The sequence below is a fragment of the Rhinoderma darwinii genome, chromosome 9, assembly GCF_050947455.1.
Source record: "Rhinoderma darwinii isolate aRhiDar2 chromosome 9, aRhiDar2.hap1, whole genome shotgun sequence".
NCBI classification, from domain to species: domain Eukaryota; kingdom Metazoa; phylum Chordata; class Amphibia; order Anura; family Rhinodermatidae; genus Rhinoderma; species Rhinoderma darwinii.
In genome coordinates this window covers 58,381,143-58,402,807 of record NC_134695.1, presented here as the reverse complement: position 1 = coordinate 58,402,807, position 21,665 = coordinate 58,381,143, and the positions used below count along the sequence as shown (strand labels likewise).

General features: G+C 43.6%; 1 protein-coding gene across 1 annotated transcript in view; it reads right to left on the bottom strand.

Moving 5' to 3' along the window:
• HIPK3 (homeodomain interacting protein kinase 3) overlaps positions 1-21,665 on the bottom strand; it is an 87,096-nt gene that overhangs the window by 60,214 nt on the left and 5,217 nt on the right. The window contains exon 2 of the mRNA XM_075837776.1: positions 4,133-5,234. Within this exon, the coding sequence (XP_075693891.1) occupies positions 4,133-5,234 (1,102 nt within the window). The remainder of the gene's footprint in view (positions 1-4,132; positions 5,235-21,665) is intronic.

The window sequence follows — 21,665 nt, the reverse complement described above, 5'->3', positions numbered from 1 at the left end:
CGTTAATGCTCCTTTTGTATGGATGCCAAAGTCTCAAAATCTCAATAAAGGGTTTGAAAAAATGTATTGGCCTTTCATGGGTGCAGCTTTGTCCAATACTTTAACTTTGTTAAGACTTTCTACAGGCACGCTGATCTACAGGGAACCTTCTAGCGACATATTCCCTTAAAGGCTATGTCCACCTTTGAGGGGCATTTATTTTTTAAATGTTAGGTGTAACTTTAAAATTCGTTTTACTTTTTGAGACACAGCTGCTTTGTAATCTGTATATACAGTACGGCCTGATTTACACGAGTGTGTGCGTTTTGCGCGCGCAAAAGGCACTTGACAGCTGCGTGTGTCATCCGTGTATGATGCGCGGCTGCGTGATTTTCGCGCAGCCGCCATCATAGAGATGACGCTAGTCGACGCCCGTCACTGTCCAAGGTGCTGAAAGAGTTAACTGATCAACAGTAACTCTTTCAGCACCCTCGACAGTGAGTTCCGAACACAATATACAGCAACCTGTGAATAAAAAACAAGACGTTCATACTTACCATGAACTGCCTGCTTCCTTCAGTCCTGTCTCCCGGCCGTTGCCTTGGTGACGCGTCCCTCTCTTGTCATCCGGCCCCACCTCCCAGGATGACGCGGCAGTCCATGAGACCGCTGCAGCCTGTGATTGGCCTGTGATTGGCTGCAGCTGTCACTTGGACTGAATTGTCATCCCGGGAGGTCGGACTGGAGGAAGGAGCCGGGAGTTATCGGTAAGTCCGAACTTCTGTTTTTTTTTTACACATACATGTATATTGTGATCGGAAGTCACTGTCCAGGGTGCTGAACCAGTTTAACTCTTTCAGCACCGTGGGCAGTGACTGTCTCCTGATGTCGCGTACCCAAACATTTTTTGCCGGGTTCGGTCAAAACGAGTTCGGCCGAACCCGGTGAAGTTCGGTGCGCTCATCTCTAATTTGACACTCCGTTTGGATGTTTGTAAACAGAAAAGCACGTGGTGCTTTTCTGTTTACATTCATCCTTTTGACAGCTCTTGCGCGAATCACGCAGTTCGCACGGAAGTGCTTCCGTTCGGCATGCGTGGTTTTCACGCACCCATTGACTTCAATGGGTGCGTGATGTGCGAAAAACGCACGATTATAGAACATGTCGTGAGTTTTACGCAACGCACTCGCGCTGCGCAAAATTCACGCATCGTCTGCACTGCCCCATAGAGTAATATAGGTGCGTACGACACGCGTGAAAAGCACGCGCGTATATTACGCTCGTGTAAATGAGGCCTACATCTGTATCTTTCGCTATGACCTGAATCAGTCAGTCCCGCGGACCTGACGGGTTCAGTGTCAGCAGGTCCAGCGTGTGACACCGAGGGTCCACCTGTAATCTATCACATCTATATTTTGAACTTAGATGTGATTGATAACAGGTGGATCCTGCGCTTTCACTGAACCCTTCGGTCCCGCGGACCTGATGGGAACAGGATTTAGAGCTATATACAGCTGCTCTGTATACGGAATACAGAGCAGCTGGATCTAAAAACTTAAAACAAAATGTTAAATAAAAACGAATTATAACGTTACAAAACAACGGACTGACACGTTTAGTAAAAAAAAAAAAAAAAAAAAAAGAGAAAATTAATTCCCATCAAAGGTTCACATAGCCTTTAAAAGGGTCTCTCCCAAGCAAATTATATTGAGAATATGGAGGTTCCTGGTAGAAATTGCTTATTACTCACAAATGTTATTCTGTGACTGTGACTAAGCCTTGGATCGAAAACGGAGATCATGACGTAGAGAGGCGGAACTGGTCAGCAATGGGTTACAGAAGTGGTTATTTGTGGACATCGGACTGGTTGCTCAGTCGTTTACAGGGATGATTCACCTAGTTTAATAACAATAACCATTTTCACAGAGCGTTTTATATTCCAACCTGTAACATGAGTAACATGGGAACAACCTCTGCAATAAAATGGCCTTAATATGAGCCATAGGAGATCTCACGTCTACCCCGACAGGCGACGTGAATTTAAAAAATAAATTTAAAAAAAAGGGCCAAAATAGGAAGATTACATCATGGTCCTACTTGTAAAACCTCAACGATCTGATTGGTTTTAATACTGGGGATTATTGCAAAATGTATACGTTTCAGTTGATTGTTTCCAAACAAAGATTTTTTTATGTAATTAATGACACATTGACATGCTTCGCTGCAGAGCATCGCATCAATAGCCTACAGGTCCAGTTATATACATGTATCCAATTGCAGTCATGAAACATTTAGGCCTAGTTCACGCAGGGTATTTTGCAGGCAAAAAATCTGATCAGAGATTTTGACCTGCCTGCTCTTTTTGCAGCAATTTTCGCTGCGTTTTTCAAAAACTAAAAAACATCAATGGGATGCAATTTCGGACGGTCTTTTGCGCGGATTCCGATGCCTCCAGCCAAGAGGCGATGTCTTTTCATTCTCCCGACACTCTGGTAAAGTTACTGTGGGAGTAAGTGACAGCACAGCGTGATCTCGCGATGTGAGTACAGCTGAACGTGAATAGAGAGAAATGTATGACGCTGATTGGTCACTGATTGGTCAGCGTCATACACTCCTCTGTACAACGCCCAGTTGAATAAATTTGCATAACACTTAAAATACTCAGAACTGTCAAAAATAAACGTTTTAAAAAAAAAACACCACATTACAGCACGTATTAGATTAGGTAGAATATAAGGCATTTATAAACTGGTGAGAGGCCGTAATTTTCGGGTCCGCCGGCTGCGGACTGTCAGCCGCGAGCCGCCCGCAAATCGCGGCCATTATTTTCAATGAGCCCGGACCGCAAAAACACGGCCGTAATAAGACATGCCCGTTCTTTCTGCGGTCCAGGCTCCCGGGCCATGCACGGACCGTGAAAAACCACGGTCGTGTGCATGGCCCCATAGGAATGAATGGGGCCACAATTCTCCCGTGGATTTTCGGGGGAATTGTGGCCGCAGAAGCACGTTCGTGTGCATGGGGCCTAAGTATTGTAACACATCCAATCTATAAAACTACAAATACTCCACACACATGCCTAATAACAAACAAGTTTCAGAAAGCTACTTTGCCATTTCTTTACACAAATTCTTGGAAAAGGCGTGAAATAAACGATGATCTGGAAACAGACAAAGTAAGGCCTTATTCACACAGAGTTTTTCGATGCCGATTTTGGACGCGAATACCGGCTCGGAATCAGCACCAAAAAATGTCCGAAACCGTCTCCCTTTGATTTCAATGAGAGCAGACGAGTTTTGTTGTTTTTTTTAAAGACGCTGACTGGATTAAAAAGCCGCATGGCCTTTCTTGCCGCGGTTCCGCCTCTGACTTCCCATTGAAATCAATGAGAGGAAGAAAAAGCCGCTGCAAAAAAAGAGCAGGCAGGTCAAAATCTGATTTTTTTGCCTGCAAAATACTCCGTGTGAACTAGGCCTAAATGTTTAATGACTCTGCAATTTTGGATACATGTATATAACTGGAACTGTAGGTTATTGATGCGATCATCTGCAGCAAAGTGTGTGAATGTGTCATTAATAACATAAAAAAATCTTTGATGTTTGGAAACGATCGATTGAAACTGATAAATTCTGCAACGATCCCCAGTATTACAACCAATCAGAACATTGAGGTTTTACAAGTAGGACTATGATGTAATCTTCCCCGTTTTTTAGTTCACGTCGCCTGTGGGGTAGACATGAGATCTCCCATGGCTCATATTAAGGCCATTTTAATGCAGAGGTGCTCCCACTGTGCACTGTGAAATGGTTAATTTTGTTAAACTAGGTGAATCATCCCTGTAAGCCACTGAGAAACCAATCAGATTTCAACAAATAACCACTTCTGTAACCCATTGCTGACAAGTTCCTCCTTCTCTACATCATCAGTGCCAAAAAATGTCCGAAACCGCCTACCATTGATTTCAATGGGAGGTGGAGGAGTTTTTCTTCCGTGAAGGAATTTTGAGGCAGATCTTTCTGCCTGCAAAAAAAAAAAAACTCTGTGTGAACAGGGCCTAAACCCAACCGATCAGGAAAAACAAAACAATTGCAGTATTTTTTGTGAGTTTTAGTGCAAAAATACCAGAAACAAGAAAAAAAATAAAATAAATTACCTGTAGTAGCGAGACTGCAAATAAGTTGAGCAAACAGTCTTTGATATATGGCTAGCAGAGCCAAAGTCTATTACTTTCACCCGATATGGTTGCCGAACAGGATCCACCAGCATGATGTTCTCCGGTTTGAGGTCAGCGTGAATTAAACCAAGACTTTTAAGCTTCTTCAGTGCAGTGGCCACCTGCTGAAGGATGGCCCGTATAACTTTCAGGGGTAATGGGCTAAATTTGTTTTGCTTTAAAAAGTCATATAAATTCTGTTCCAACATTTCGAAAACCAAGCAGGTGTGGTTCCGATGCTGAAAGCATTCATGAGCGCGCACAAAGTTAAACTCATCGGCGTTCTCGTTGCTCAGCCTGGCAAGGATGCCCACCTCAATCTGTCCTTGGCGTGCGTATGAAGGATGGTTTTTTAGAATTTTGACTGCCACAACCTCATTTGTCCCCCTTTTCCAGCATTTCACCACCTGTCCAAAGGTTCCCCGGCCCAAAAAATCCAGTACTTCATAAGTATTTTTAACCGAGCACAAAACTTCATGCTGTACCAACTGATAGTCACCGTCCACACTTGCCCCATTCTGCTTAGAAGCACCAGTGGTAGCCACAACAGTTACTGGGTTTGCTGCGTTGCCGGGCAGCATGGCAGGCAGTACAGACAATTCATCAACGATCTGCATGGTGCCACCTTGGTTTTCCAACTCTTCACTTTTACGCTTCAATCCACATCGCTGATGTGCTTCTAGCAAATCCGATGCGCAATCTGGTGTCCCAACCGTGGGTGCCTCCTTCGGATCTGGCTGCGCCTGCGCTGCTGGGTCCCCTGGAGCACCGGTGTTGTTTTTTAATGCGACTGCGCTGGTCTGGGAGGCAGCAGTCTGCTGGCGAGGTCTGTCAATTGGATTCTTTGTCTGGAAAGGAGCCCTACTCTTGTTGGATGGATGTGCAAATCCAAGGTGTCTAGCATTCAGGTCGGTGCGTGGATAGCTCCTCTTGCTGTACACACAACTACTTGGTTCTATTTTCAGTTTCTTCACACTACAAAAGGCACTTGACTGAGTTTGATAAACATATGGTGGGTACACCAAGACTTGTGAGGCCATACCTGAAAATACACAACACAATAAAGAGAACATTAGTAAGTCCAACGCTCATTAAAAGTAACAGAGATTGATAGCAGAAGTGCTAGAAATACATTATAAACAAATAGCAGCAGTAGAATAGGGGATAGGCTGATAACATTGAAATATTTGCTGCCGTTTTCTACTTGAGGTTTCGTGCGCCTTTAAAAAGGTCTAGATGAATTGTTATTTCCCAAACATTATTATTATGTCAGTTGTTACGTGACACACAACACATTGTACACACAGGAGCTTATATTGGGCAACAATGTGTTTTCCATTTACTTCCATGGTTTTTCCCTTCTCACAGACATTGCCTCTATTTACAGCAGACGGCATGCCCCTATATTAAAGTAGTGCTGTCTGATACCGAAACACAGTTCTGCTGCTGTACTCTGCACGATCTGCTGTCTGAAATGTGAAACACAATCCCTCCAGAGACATGGAGGGCGGGCAGTGGGGAGAAGAGGATGGTGATGCTTGACTTCCCGTACTACAAAGGGGGCAGAGGGGAGATAGCCAGGTGTACAGGACGTCACACAAGCATAGTTATGTGACTGCATGGGAGGCTATTTCAGCTACAGACAGCACGTAAGTGACTAATCTTACTGCAGTTACACCATTTTTAAAGATCAAAAATCCTCTGATAACCTTATTTAAATGTTGATTTACTGTCAGAATTTGGAAACCAGTTCAACTTAAAAACAAAAGGGACATTCATAGGTATAAGCACAGCAATATAAAAAAAAAAGGAGAGGGAGACTTAAAGGAGTCGTCCACTACCGGACAACTGGTGACCTATCCACCGGATAGGTCATCAGTATATAATTTGTGGGGGGTCCGACACCCAGACCCCGCACCGATCAGCTGCTCCAGGCACCAAACGTCCATGACGGAAGCAGATAGCTCCGGCCACAGAACAGTGGCCGAGCTGCAGCAATCAAGTGAATAGGAGCAGAGCTGCAGTTTGGCAGCAGGGCCACTATGCAACGTACGGAGCCAACTGCTTCCGATTCCGTACATTGCATACTGTGCAATGATATCCGGGGCCCGCAGGCAACCCAAAGCAGCTGATCGGTGCGGGGTCCGGGTATCAGACCCCCACTGATTATATACTGATGACCTATCCAGTGGACAGGTTATCAGTTGTCAGGTCGTGGACAACCCCTTTAAAATATTACTGACTGCAGTAAAAAAAACGATGTGTAGATCTGTGATAGTGAAACATCCCACACATTGTAGGGAAGGCTATGGTTTCGGAGTTTCCAGTTTGAGTAATAATGTCAGATTTTCATTTCATTGTAAAATCCCCATAAACAGGGTGTCTCAAACTTATTATAATACCTGAAATGAGCCTCGTGTATGTAGGTATAATGATCCAGTTAACCCCTTACAAGTACTAAGGGGTCGCTGTATGATGAAAAGTTATGCAACATTATAATATACTTTGGGTTTCCTTTTTTAAGCATGTTCAAAATCTCTGTATGCCGATAGTGAATGGAAATATTTAGAGGCTGAAAACCATAGAGGTAAATACAATTAGGCGACCCCATTGACTAGGCTGGAAGGAATTATAACCTACAAGGTAGATAGACATTCAGCCGCAGCTATTCCTCCCATGAGCGTCCATGCTTTTTCCTGTGGCGGCTGCTTAAAAGGGGAATTCCTGTTTTAGGTCAATAAAGCTAAATCACTATATAAGTGAAAAGTTATGCAACTTTACAATTTGCTTTGTCTTTCAATTACTCACCATTTTCAAGATATTTGATTGCTGTCAGTGAATGAGAACACTTTGCAGCCTCTAAATGTAAACAAACCTGTATGTAGCTTGTCTAAGACGTGCTACAATGGTATTTAGCCTAGGCAATACTCTCTGTGAGCTAAAGCAGCTGCAAAAAAAAACGTTCTGATTCACGGACCAAAAAAAAGCTCTTGAAAAAGGTGAAACATTTAAAACACAAGTTGCAGAACATTATAGAACGGTTAGATTTTAGATAAGACTGGACAACCCACTTCGGGCTTATGCATACGACCGTATTATGGATCTGTAATACAACGTGAGCAGCCTGCTACAAGCCTATACTGCAGCTTGGTGTCTATACTGCAGCTTGGTGCCTATACTGCAGCTTGGTGCCTATACTGCAGCTTGGTGCCTATACTGCAGCTTGGTGTCTCTCCAATTTTATATAGTGGCATTTTCTCTGGATTTATATGAAATCTATAGTATCAAAAAAAATATTACGGCATGTTCCAATTCATGGCATGTTGCGGAGGTATTCTCCCCTAAAAGCATTGACTATGGCGGCACGTAAAGCGCTTACAGGTAAGTAATGTGAATCGGCAGGGACTCTGCACAAGGCCCGTGTATTCCGCTCTGTCGTATGCACTTTAACAAGGCGAAGCTTATAAAAGTAAAGAGTATACGAACAGCTGCTCATGTCATTCATAATGTTGTATGTACGTGTTTCTGAAGATTCTCAGAACTGGAGATATGTGAGATTAAGTAGAAATCACAGCAGCAGACAATCTTGACCTCCAGTCAGTAACAACCACACTGGTTCTGTTCACATCTGCGCCGTCACAGTTGCAGATTCTGCCATACTTGACGGGTAAAATAGCAGAGTATGCAGCACTTTATTCCCATGAAACCGTCAGTCAGGCACCACGACGGAAACGATTAGAAGCAGTTGGGTTCCGTTGGTGTAAATATTGCGGCACATCCAGAAATCATTTGCATTTTAGCGCTCCTATGACAAAACAGGAAAACGGAATGGACGATGCAGATGTGAACTTAGCCTAAAATCTGCCTATCGAAGGCTTCGTTCACATCTGCGTCTTGGCTCCGTTTATGGGTTTCCGTCTGAGCTTTCCGTCAGGGGAACCTATTAACGGAACCCGGACTGAAACAAACGGAAGACAAAGGTTTCCGTTTGCATCACCATTCATTTCAAGGGTGACGGATCCGGTGCAAATGGTTTCCGTAAGCTCTGACGGAACCCATGAACGGAGTCCCGACGCAGATGTGAACAAAGCCTAAAATGATGAGGCAAACAACTGAAGGGAAGGCAGGGGTCCCCAACCTTCGAATCTCCAGCTGTAGCAAAACTACAACTCCCAGCAAGCCGCAGGTTGGAGACTCACAGACTAAGGTAGTGTTCTCTGTCCCTTTAAGAGCACTCTCACCAGAAATTATACACAATTTCACGCAAGTGTATCATAACCTCCTAGATACAGACGGGATTCTAGCGGTAACATTACAGAATACGTCCGCAAAGTCACAGCTTTCGAAGGCAAGAGTGAAATAAGAGACTTTTTTTTTACGACATTTAGCGCCACCGCGGATAAGGAAAAATATTTTCACAATGCAAGAGATTAAACGGTTGTCAGTAAACAGCGCGCTTATCGGCTTTAAAGTCAATATTGCACCGACAGCTTATAGGAGGAGGTCGTTTCATGTTGAGCCCAGCAGTATTTGTGCGAGTCAGTACAATGTGGGAGCGCACAAAGTTATACTATAACCAAGAGTTTCCTCTAGCTAGCAGAATATTTTCCACCGCGCTTCACAGAACTGATGAGAAGTGAAATCAACGATGACTTTCCTGGAAGTCCGGGCTGTTGTTGGCACAAAACCACGTGACTTCTAAGAGCACACGAAGCCTCCATACATCAGGGCCCTCAGATGTACCAGCTAATTGTTGGTGATTAAAGGGCACCTTTCATCACCCGGGGGAAGATCTGCCCTATGAACAGGCTACAGCTGGGTGTGCTGTGTTTATTTTTTTTTATTTCTTTACTGTGCCGTCTTAGAATACATTTTTATTATGCACCTCCCCGCCCCTGGCATACTTGACTGGTTTGTGGCCTAGCTAAATAATAAAACCTTTCATTGACGTAACAGCAAGTTCACCACATTCTCATGATAGCAGATCCACATTAGCTTGAAGATTTCTATAGTACACGGATGACGGACAACGGGGTTCAATAAAAGCCCTGCATCGCATAAAGGGGGACGTTACACAAGCGCTTGCTGCGACATCCGCAGACCCTATGGTTGAGCGTCACAGGTTTACAGTTGTACGGAGCTGTAATTTGGCATCCACAGAAATATATGGGGCTTTAAAGTTCCTCTGCATGTGAAATTTCATACCGAGATTTGACTGTCCATACAAAATCAGACAGAATAAATATTCTGTAATCATTGTGTATTATGGAGTTATTCTCCACTAGAAGCATTGCTGGCACTGAACATCATATAGTGGCGACCACACAGACTCCTGCACACGGCTCTGTTTACTCCCATGGTGATGGACAACAAGTCCCAGCAGCAACAATAGTTTGGCCGTGCACAAGAGAGGCAAATACAATGAATCTGTTGCTGGCATTAGCAGAAATTCATTCTAGCTGGAGGGAGAAACATGAAGTAATATCCTGAAGGCTGAAGACACATATGTGGCCGAAAAACATGCCCACGAGCGTTGGGCAGAGAATACACATTGATAGTAATTGGCTGCACAATTTTGCAGGCAATACCGCGCAGCCATCATGCGAGCGCTTCTGACGTTTCATTTTAGCGATCGGTGGGGTCTCCGCACTCCGAACCCCACTAATCAGTCATGTCAGTGACTATGTCAAAAGTTTTCTCAAAGTTTAGTTACCCTTTAAGTTTAAGTCAGAGGTCTCCAATCTGTGGCAAAACTACAACTCCCAGCATGACCTGACAGCCGCAGGTTTTTGCCATAAGGGTAACAAGTTTTTCCGGTTGGTTAGGGACATAAGATCTTCCATGTATACTGGGCGATCAAAGCTGCCAGTCTTGGTGATCAGATATCTCTTATATTTGACAATCATAGAAATAACTGCTAAAATGGGCAATCGGCAAGAAAATATTATTCACCTGCAATTCTCTTATTTGTCGGAGTTGATCGTGTATGTTAAAGGAGTTCTGCTTTATTTTTAGTTAAAGAGGTTCTCCGCTTTGAATAATCTCTACTTGTTGAAATGGTCCCTTAACAATAAGCTGATCACAAAAGTGTCCTCCTGCTGGGACACCCAGCAATCAGATGTTTCCTATGGGGAAACTTCACAGTAAGTACTCAATGTCCCTGCAGCACCACCACAGGGGAAATTAAGCATTACACAGTGCCCATTCACATAAATAGGCGGTCTGTGTAATGCAGGACAGGATAGGTCCTCCAGAGCGAGAGACGCTCTTTGTAACCACTCGCGCCAAGGGATGAGGATCCTGAACAGAGAACCCCCCTCTATTTAGGACACTTTCGCACGGCAGTATTTTCATCAGTATCCAAAATTAAAAGTAGGTCAAAAACACAGAATAGGCACAAATCTTTCCATTATACTTTTTCTGTTTAGGTTCCACTCCTAGATTTATTTTACAAATACGGATTAAAAAAACTGACCGAAATACTGTAGTGTGAACGAGGACTAACTCGTAATCCCGTAATATGGTATATGAAAACAGGTTTTCTAAACGTGACAAAGCCTTTAAAAGGAAGAAAGTTACGCAACACCAAACCAGCTATCCTCCTATTGTAGAAGTTCACTTTGAATATCTGACAGATAGTGATGGATTATTACTGTAATATGTAGCTAATATAAAGGACCGTAAACTGTTCTACCAACTACAAACAAATAAGCAAAATCTTCAATGTGACTGTAGGCAAAACACCTTATCAGTACGGTGCACGCCAGCCTGCTCGACAAGAATAGCACTTACAGCACGAAAGATAGAGAACTTACACGTGTCCACTAAATATAGCCTAGTATGAAGGGTGGCTAAATAGTCAAGATGCCAATAAGGTGATAGTCGCAGAGGTGTAAATAAACGTGAGGACATGTGGACAAGTGCACATACCCGTGTCCTATCCTGAATTACGGACGTCTATTACTCAAAGGGGTTGCTGTCATCAGGGCAACCCCTATCCGTATGTCCTAATATGGCAGAGATGGGGCCGCCTCTAGGGAGCTCCATCTATAAGCCACGACCATTAGAGGCTCTTGCAAACTCAGGGCGTCCACATATTACTACAGGGGAGATCTACAGCCAGCCGAATCTTCTCCCGACCCACCGTCAAAATCAGCTGTTGCCGGAGACCTTGAGAGACGAGGGCTCTCACATTAAAGGGTTTTCCATCACAAAGTAATACTTCATAAAGTCTCTTATAGAAGAGGTTGTCGGTGATGAGGCGTTTTATGGTAAATGCTTATTACATCATATGGTGTTCCCCACCAGGTGTCATTTGTTGAGGCACCTTGGCTACCTGGAGTTGTTGCTCCTCGCTGTAATGTATAGACTATAATTTGTCAGTTCATTGTGCTGGAAACAATCTGTAGTCATCTGTGATGGAAACCGCCATGCCTGGTATAGTAATCATAGGACAATGACACTATTCTTCTCTAAGTACCAGTTGACAGTGCTCAAGTTTGCATTATGAAGTTCCTGGATTTATGTCGACCTACATAGATAGACAACCCATGGTGACTTGTTTTGTTCATGAGCTCATACCTCAAGCATCTACCCAACCGTATATTGTACCGCAGTCCCATTCCAAGTTCATAAATTCATACAACATGGATACAGACCCATAGAACTCAATGTTAAGACTTAAGATTCCCACATCTGCTTGTTCTCGTGAAGGACGGGATAACAGAGGCTCTTTGTAAAGAAGCCGTCACATGAACGAGGCTTTTCAGATGCCACACGTGATGATCTATCACGTTATAACTGGCGGGGCTTGCAAAAATAGGCAAATTGGATCAGGAGGATGTAAATCTAAAATGTACTCCAGAATAAACTGAAGAATAAAATATAAAGCAATGGACGCTATGATCCCTAGTATTGTTGAAGAACTTTATATATTGGATATTTTATTTATATTTACTATGCGGTGTAACACGTATCTAACAAGTGGCTCTTCAGCTCGTGTAAAACTACAACTCCCAGCATGGCTTGACAGCTTATGGAATACTGGGTGTTGTAGTTTTGCAATGGCTGGAGACACTTGTTGAGAACCACGTCTCTAAGGCCTCATGCACACTTCCGTGTGCCGTTAAACGTCCGCTAATGACTGTTCCGTAAATCACAGACTGCACACGGATGGCTTCCGTGTGCAGTCTGTGCGGACCAAATCAATGCAAAGGCCGAGACGGTTCCGTCAAAATCGGGAAGGAGTAGGACCTGCCCTATTTTTGATGGAACGGCCGCACAGTTCCGTTAAAACAACTGAAGTGTGCATGGCCCCATTGAAATTAATGTGTCAGGGTGCTATCAGTTAAAACAACAGATAGCACCCTGACGGAAAAAAACTGAAGTGGGCATGAGGCCTTATCCAACATACTACTAAGTCACACATACGTAGCAATATTAATCTTAATGTTTAGCTGTTAGACGAACGCTCGTTCAGCCGACAACTACCCCCCGGCCAACCCACACACAGACGCTTGGATGGGGTTGCATGTGTTTTTACTGGGGAGAGGGGAAAAAGTCGCGGCCGGACACCTCTAGGAGCGGCTTATCTCTTGTAGAAATCCAACATGCCCGATTTTTCTATTTCCCAACAGCTGCAGGGGGAAGGTGGGAACAGCTCCATACACAATAGGTGAAAAGTCTGTCAAACCCAGACCAGCCGACTATCTAATGTGTATGGGTACCCTTAAAAGTGAATTTCAGCCTCTAGCATTTTTCACCCCAGCCAAAAGACAGCAGCTAGGGAGAGTTTCAATGGTACAGAGGCCAGGCATGCTCGGTGCCGCTTCATTCAAAGTCTATGGGGCTGGTGAAAACAGACGACCACAGGGATTTGGACAGTCCCTTTTTTGTTAGAAAAAGGTTTCAGGGTGACACACTACTGGGACCCCCAGCGATCAGCTGTAGGTTGTGGGGGAATCCAGGAGCAAGTATAGCGCCACCACAAGGGTAAATAAAGCATTACAAAGTTCCTCTTACCTCTTTCAAGTAATCAGAGTCACTAAAAAGTCCCTCCTCACTAAGGCTTCGTTCACATCTTCATCTCGACTCCGTTCAGGGGTTCCGTCTGAGCTTTCCATCAGGGGAACCAATGAATGGAATCCAAACTGAAATGGAAACCATAGGTTTCCGTTTGCATTACCATTGATTTCAATGGTGACGGATTCGGTGCAAATGGTTTCCATTTGTCACAGTTGTTTAAGGGTTCGATCATTTTGACGGAATGAATAGCGCAGTCGACTACGGTATAGATTCCGTCAAAAGGACGGAACCCTTAAACAACGGTGACGAACGGAATCAGTCACCATTGAAATGGTTTTCGTTTGGTTTCTGTTCATGGGTTCCCCTGATAAAAAGCTCCGACGGAACCAACGAACAGTGTCCCAACACAGATGTGAACGAAGTCTAAGAAGAAAGCTGTGCTACAATGACCATTTCCATTTAATTCTGTGGGACTCAACATGACAATGACACTTTGCCAAAACTTGACACCTCTGCATTAGATCATAGAAATTTCATTTGCACAAGTTGCATGTATATAAAACAAAGTACCTCAGGTTCCTCATAAAAACATCCATATATGAACCAAGAAAACCCTGGGTAGGCGATTACTCGGTGGATGAAGATCACGCGTGTGACATAGTTTAGCTCAAAGCGCGCAAGCAATGATCATATTGTGGTTTTCCACTGACTTAAGAGGAAATGACATTAAAGAGATTTTACAGCAAATGCTTTGTTGTTTTAAAGATAATTAAATGAATATAAAAATATTAACATAAAAATCAATAATGGTCATTTCCTCCAGCGAATTGTGATCACAAAAATCACTGATTGACACGTGAGGAAGTAGATGGATTTTCTTAGATCCCCATGTACATGACATTGCAGCGATAAAGTACTAGGTCAGTAATAGACTATGCAATGTGTAGGGAGGGGATGAGACTCGGAGCTGTATTTGTCATTTACAAGCATGAGGTGTATCCAACCTGCACCAGACTGTGAAAACTAAACAAATGGAAAATAACTGAAAGACGACCGCTCTGTGTGTGAATCAACTCCAAGTCAGAATAAACATGCAAGCAGAATCAGGACTACAACTACCAGAATCCTCAGTACTGTTACTGGCGACACAAAGCTGAGTGAGAATAGGGACTGGGAGAGGTTTTGTATTGTGGCTTTGTACAGGCTCGGAGAGGTACTGCATCTATAGACTCCTATAGGGCCTTGCTGAATGCATCGCGCCCCTTCATTTCTTGTTTTTCTGAGCAGCTGTAAAGTGGTTGGCATAATGGGCTGACGAGAGCTGCCAGGAGATGAAGTGGCACATTGCTTTCCTAGCGCTAGTCTCAGTGTTCGGATCCCCGCCAACTAGACATTGGTGGCATATCCTAGCTATATACCACCCATCTCCATGCAGATACAATCCCCCCCCCCCCCTAATATTCTATTCAGCCATTTATAAACGGACACTAACTTTTTAAACAACTTATGCTAATCGAATAGTAAACCTGAAATATCTTAACTTTGTCATTAACTTACCACTAGGTGTCTCCCTTCCTGTAATCTGCTGCAGGAAGTGGGTGTGTCTCTTACACCTCTTCGGCCCCAGGCACACAAACGTATTTTTGCTGCCGCAATTCACCCGCAAATCTGCAGGTGAATTGCGACACCATTCATTTCAACGGGCCCGTGCACACGACAGTGGTTTCCACAGTCTGTGCATTGCCCAGGATCGGACATGTCTTATTACGGCCGCATCTTGCGGTCCAGGCTCATTTAAATTAATGCACACGGCAATGTGCACGACCCGTGATTTGCGGACGGCCACGGGTAACACTCCGCGGCCATCTGAGCCGCAAGTCACGGCCCGTGCACACCACTACGGTCGTGCGCATGAGGCCTTAAGGTATGTTCACATGCAAAATGAAAAACGGCTGTAAAATACGGAACAGTTTTCAAGGGAAAACAGCCTCTGATTTTCAGCGTTTTTTGAAACCACAAACGTTTTTTTGCGGCCTTTTTTGGAGCGGTCTTTCTTTTGACACAATGAAAAACGTTTCCAAAAACGGCTCAAGAAGTGTGATGCACTTCTTTTTACAGCCGTGTAAAAAAAAAAACGCCCCGTCGGAACGAAACGCAGTTTTTCCCTTTGAAATCAATGGGCAGATATTTGGAGGCGTTCAGCTTACGTTTTTTCAGCTGTTTTTCAGGGGTGTTTACGGCCTGAAAATAAACTGTGTGAACATATCCTTATACACAACCGAATTCGGCCCATGAAAAACAGTTCGAGTGTCAACTGGATTTCCCGTCCCGACCACGCTACAGGTGAACGAGACTCCTGGCATCATAGACATTTTATGATGCTTGGAGTCTCTGCCTCCCCGCGGAACTGCTGTACTGTACTGTATAATTTTGTTCAGTATGGAACAGCAGATCCGTGGGGGAGGCAGAGACTCTTAGCATCATAAAATGTCTATGATGCCATGGGTCCCGTTCACCTGTACCGCGGTCGGGCCGGGAATTGCGGCCAACACACGGACCGTTTTTCACAGCCCAAACTAGGTCGTGTGTAAGAGGTGTTAACTGCATGGCCATAGAAGTCTATAGTGGGGGAAGGGCAGAGTGAGAGACACAGAAGCTGCTGCCCAGAGAAGTCTTTGGCAAGGGCAGAGCAGGAGTGGGAGAGAAAAGACAGAGTGAGCTCGAGAGAAACAATGCCCATAGAAGTTTATAGAGAGGGATGGGGAGGGGGGGGGGGGAACAGGAGCAGACAGAGAAGGCACAGGCTGCTGGGAAGAGTTATAGCTCACCCCAGCGCTGGATTCACAGCTACACTGCTCATTACGGCTATATAATCTCCATGCTGCAGCATATATATATATATATATATATTATAGAGAATTCTATATATGCGATAGAGATAGGAGAGCAGGATTCTCCTCTTATATGTGTGCTGTGTAAAGAAGAAGAGATTACAGCTGTTACGCTCCACCCAATAGACAACTGAGAATTAGAGCTTGCTGAGGGGAGAAATGCAAAAATAATGCAGAATAAAAGTCATATGATGGACAGAAATAGTGTTATTCCTCACGTGTACACAAACGTGTGTGTACACACACACACACACACACACACACACACACACGACAGCTTATACTGAAAAGTCGTCTCATAAAGTTAGGTATGCTTTAAATTATCTTAATATTCGACGCAAGTAACATATGTTAGGTACCAGCCCCCGTTACAGTGCCCCGGGGGTTGGCCGCTTAACATTCTACAGGCTGCAATCGCAGTCTGTTGACCCGATCAAGAAAAGGGAGACCGCTTTCATCATGGCGATTGAAGCTTTAAACGTCCCTAATCCGAGGTTCCTCCAGTATTGGTCATTGGAACGTGACATAAGCGATCAGACAGCCGTGCACACCCACTCCATGGCGGCACAGAACACCTGAGAAAAACTTCTTTTACAGCGCTGTAAAATGGTTGCACACTAGAATAAAGCCCCTAAATTACCTCCGTTAAAAGGCCTATTGACCGTCATTAAGGGCTTAACATGCTACATCTATAACTGCAATCTATAGGGGGTCTCCTGGAATCAATACTGATCAAAACTGGTATTTAAAGGCCATTTCTTTATGAAACCCCTTCCTTCTAAGCAGACACAGCCATTGTAAGGCCTTTATATATTTTAGAAGATTTAAAAGCGGATTAAACATGTTACAACCACTCCCAACATGTTACAACCACTCCCAACGCTATATAATCGGTTTGCAGGTGGCCTTTTGTTCGCCACAACAAGGAGTGCAGTAAACCCTGACTGATGGTTGCCAGCCAGTTACGCTGTGCATCTATCTATACAGGATAGCGGCCAGGAGGCTTTATTCATTAAAAATGGGATTACTGGTCACGGAAGTCAAATACACCCTGAAGAGAGCAGACCATGTCCACCATAAAGGGATGCTCTCAGGTTTAAGGTCATGTTCACACAGGTCGTATTTTCTAAGGAAAAGTTTGCAGCAAATCCAACCCAGATTCTGCGTGGTATTCTGGCCGTAAATCTACACCAGATCGATCGTGATTGATTTGGTGCAGCATTTCAGTGGAGAACAGTAGAGAGGATTAAAGAAAAAAACAAAAATACTCCTCTGGCGCTCTAGTGGCAAACACTCCCTGCTTCCCCGGCTGGTCTGTGTTAGGCCGCCCTCCTGGGATGAACAGGGACCATTGCTATAAAAGCGCCAGCGGAGGTAAGTATGGTATTTTTTTTTTATTCTAAAAGTAGAAAAAAAAAAAAGGGGTTTTGCTTTTCTTCTATTTGTGATTTTTGATGTGGAAACGCAGCTATTCCGCAGGGGGAAAAAAAAAAACACATCTTCCCTTTGTTGCGTATTTTCACTTCTCTATTGAACCCATCAATTTCTGCATGGAAACGTTCCGAGGCGCGTGGATATAATTTGTCAAATCTCGTCCACTTTGCTGCTACTGTAATATGCTGCAGGTTTTCCAACCACAAGTCCAGAAGGAAAATCCACAGCAATTACGCTACATGTGAACATAGCCGAACGGGGCTGCTTGATTTATCGTTTACTGGAACCATTCAGGTGAATTCAAGCAGAGAGAAAAAAAAATAAAAAATGTCAGACACCGAATTAAGTGCTGTATGAACATAGATTATGGCTCCACCAAAACAGCAGCTAAAAAGAAACGTCGATTGCAACTTTTGTCGTGACCTCCGCACTTTACACATTAAAAGTTGATGAAATGAGACCAAAATGGAGCAGAAACTACATTGCAAAGTTTGACCATTTAATGTGTTCTGCTAAATAAAAGGTTTTCATACTGCTAGAGAAGCCCCTGAGAGTATATTCAGACGTTGCGGTTCAGGTGCGGTTAAAATGTTGTTAAAAATGCATGTTTTTTTTAAATTTGGTTTTAACTGCAACATCTGAATATACCCTAAAGGTCGACAGTGCTGCATCATGGCCTGCTATGTACTATATGAAAGATAGGTTTCTAGAATAAAGAAGGCAGGAGCTGTGGCAATCATATGTGCGTGATTCAGAACTTATCTGCCATGTTATACATTCTGCATTAATGTCACTTCTGCTATGTTGCATATTACGCACATACGAGTAAATGTAAAATGAGGGAGTTGTTTTTTTTAATCTGGCATAGTTAATAATTAAAAGGTAACTAAACATTCAAACTTCTGATATGTCACAGTGACATGTCAGAGGTTTTGATCAGTGGGGGTCCGAGCACTGAGAACCCCACCAATCTCTAAAACGAAGCAGCAGGCGTGCTCGTCTGAGCGTTTAGCCGCTTCGTTTCTGTTCGGCTTTCTCTGGGAAGCCGATGTATCAGAGTACGGGCCCATTGATTTTCAATTGAGCCCGTACTCCGATACATTGATTTCCAGGAAAAGTCTAACAGAAACGAAGTGGCTGAGCGCTCACACAAGGACTTTTGCTGCTTCGTTTTAGCGATTGGTGGGGGTCTCAGTGCTCGGACCCCCACCAATCAAAACTTCTGACATGACAAGTCAGAAGATTGTTGAATGTTAAGTTACCCTTTAAAGGACGAGTGTCCTTTTATATGTTATTGGTTTTAGTTTGATATTTAAATAAATTGTATTTATTTCTGTTGTTGTGTTGTACTTTTTACGTTTTTATTTCTTTTACTTCTCTATGGGGGCTGCCATTTTTTTTTCCATCTCTGTGTGTGTCGATTAACGACACATACGGTGATGGAATACGGCACACACATCCGCATAGAGAATGCGAACGGGAGCCGTTCCATCCACTATAGCGTACGCGGTCTGTGTGGGAACAGCGCATGCACCGCTCCCACACAGTCCAAATGGAAGGTCTTCGGCCGAGGGACGTCCGGCGACATTTTCTTGTGGACTGGAAGATTACTACTTCCGGTCGCGGCTTCCGGACTTGTGTTCTAATGCAAGCACTTGGAGCGGAGGGAGCAGACGGACGGGAGGGAGCGGCACGAGCAGGTAAGTTATTTCTGTGTATGTACGTGTTTTACTGTGTGTTTACTACTGTATGTAAACCTACTACACTGTGTGTTAGCTCAAAAAATGGCGACACACAGTGTAGGAGGTTAGACCGTTCAATCCCCTCGTTTCTCCCGGCACTAGCCAGGATAAGGGAGGGGGGATTCTGTGAGCTCACTAGAGCGAGTGTGTCTTCTCAAATTTTGCAGCATAAAGCAATGTGGTTGCTTTACCACATGCCAATGCTGCAATTTTGGGAATTGCTCCATCTAGTGACCAGCACAGGGAAATGTCATAAATTATAATCTAATTTATAATATTTCCGGACTTCAGAAAAAATTAAAAAAATTAAAACAATGTGCAATCACGTATACACGAACTGTTTAACAAAAAAAAATTCTAGCGACACATTCCCTTTAAGGAGGAATTGGTGTCAAACCTAGCTATTCCCGACTCCCGTACAACAGATCGCTGCATAAATACCTGGATTTGCAGGAAAAGATGGGTGACATATTGAATACCCAGGTACCAATATGAGTTAGGCCGGGTCCACAAGGGACGGAAATGCTGCGGATTTCAGCACCAGCCATGTGGATAAGAAATGGAGAAATCTCATCCAATATTTTTCGTACAGAAATCAGAGAATGGTGCCGATTTTACCCTTTTCAATATAGAAGTGGTGAAATTCGCAGTAAGATACGCTAGGCGTGTGGGTACCCTTAGGCTTTATTCACACAGTGCAGATTTCCTGCAGATTTTGCATGAATTTTTTAAGCCAAAACCAGAGTTGGATCTAGGAGAGGACACACTAAGGCCTTCCTTTACATATTTCTTCTGTTTAGGTTCTGGCTTGAAAAAAAAAAAAAATAAAAAAAAATACCTGCGAAATCTGCACTTTGTGAACAAGGCCTCAGGATGCGGTCACACGCGGCAGAAATTTCCATTCATCTAAATGGAACTTGCAGAAATCCATGCACTTGCTGAATAAACCACATTCAGATGAATAGAACTGATTTTTAGTCGCAAAAAAATTATGAATCTACTGAATACACATGTACTACATTGTGTAGGCACTCTGGTGTGCCGCCGCATGGTGCTCGGTGTTGTCAATATTTTAGGGTTATTCTCCACTAATGAATTGAACAGAAACAAAACTCTGACATGTCTTTTGATAGTTTGGCCCCATAGAAGCCTACTCCGAGGTGGTACAGAGCCACAATATGGCCATGGGCCTATGCACATTGCAGTGTTATGGCTGGGTTTTTGTATGGAGCCATAGTAGGGCTACTATAGATGTCATGAGCCCTCTAATGTACCTGGTTTGCCTCCCATTTCATACAGAGGTTCTATTACTGTTGGATTCCATACAAATCCAACAGAATAAAAATGGTGGCATGCTCTATCGGACGCTTTTTTCCCTAGTAGCATTGTAGTACATGCTCACTGCCAGTGTGCATAGGGCTTAGAGAAGGTAAAAAAATAAATAAATTATAGAATAGTGAACAATATGTAATGTTGGTTGATACCATTTCCTCCCATTAATGCAATAAAACAATATAAATAACATATAATGTTACTATAAATTACCTAGACAAGCCTCCAAATTCCATCAATAACCTCAAACGAGGTTACACAAGAAATAAACTAAATAAATACATGGGGTGGGGGGGACCTCCCGATAGTCCAATTATCTGTCCCGTGTTTATTAAAGTTCTATGGAAGTGGACATTTTTTTTTTTAGACAGATTCAGACAACCTAAACATTGCATTCCCCACTTGGCCCTGCATGTATCTGACACCAACCCAAACAATGCTCATTGTGACTGTAATTAAGTCCGTAATTGAGTCAAGGCGCTCCCATCCTTCTTACACAATATCCTCCTCTTTGTAGCTGAACATTCCAGAGGCTGCGGAGACTAAAGCGAGGCAGGGCCGGGATTACAGCCTTCAACCAACCACCTGTCAACGACGGCAAACGCGGCAGACTCCTCGCACAGATCTCCTGTCTGGACTGTTTTATCGACTCCGCAGGTTCACAGCAGAACGGCCTCATCCACATATAGTTCTGCTGCGTTGATTGTTCGTTTATTTAGTCCAAACAAAAACAATGTAACAAAAATATCCACAAAAAAGGCACAAAAACACCGTAAAGGGTTTAGGCCTCCCTTACACACCTTTTTCCTCTGCGTTTTGAAAGCACATGTAAAAAAAAAAAAACATGGCATGCAGTTCAATTGTTTTTATGACTTTTTTACATTCCTTTTGGTTACGCTTTTGTTTTTTTATTATGGGCATATTCAGGATTCAAAAGGAATGGGAACTATAAAGGACGGACTCCGGCTCTGTCCAAATCTGCGTCGGAGGATTCATTAGGGGCCTCCATTGCAGATTCCGTCAATTTTCAAGCACAAGATAGAGCAGCAC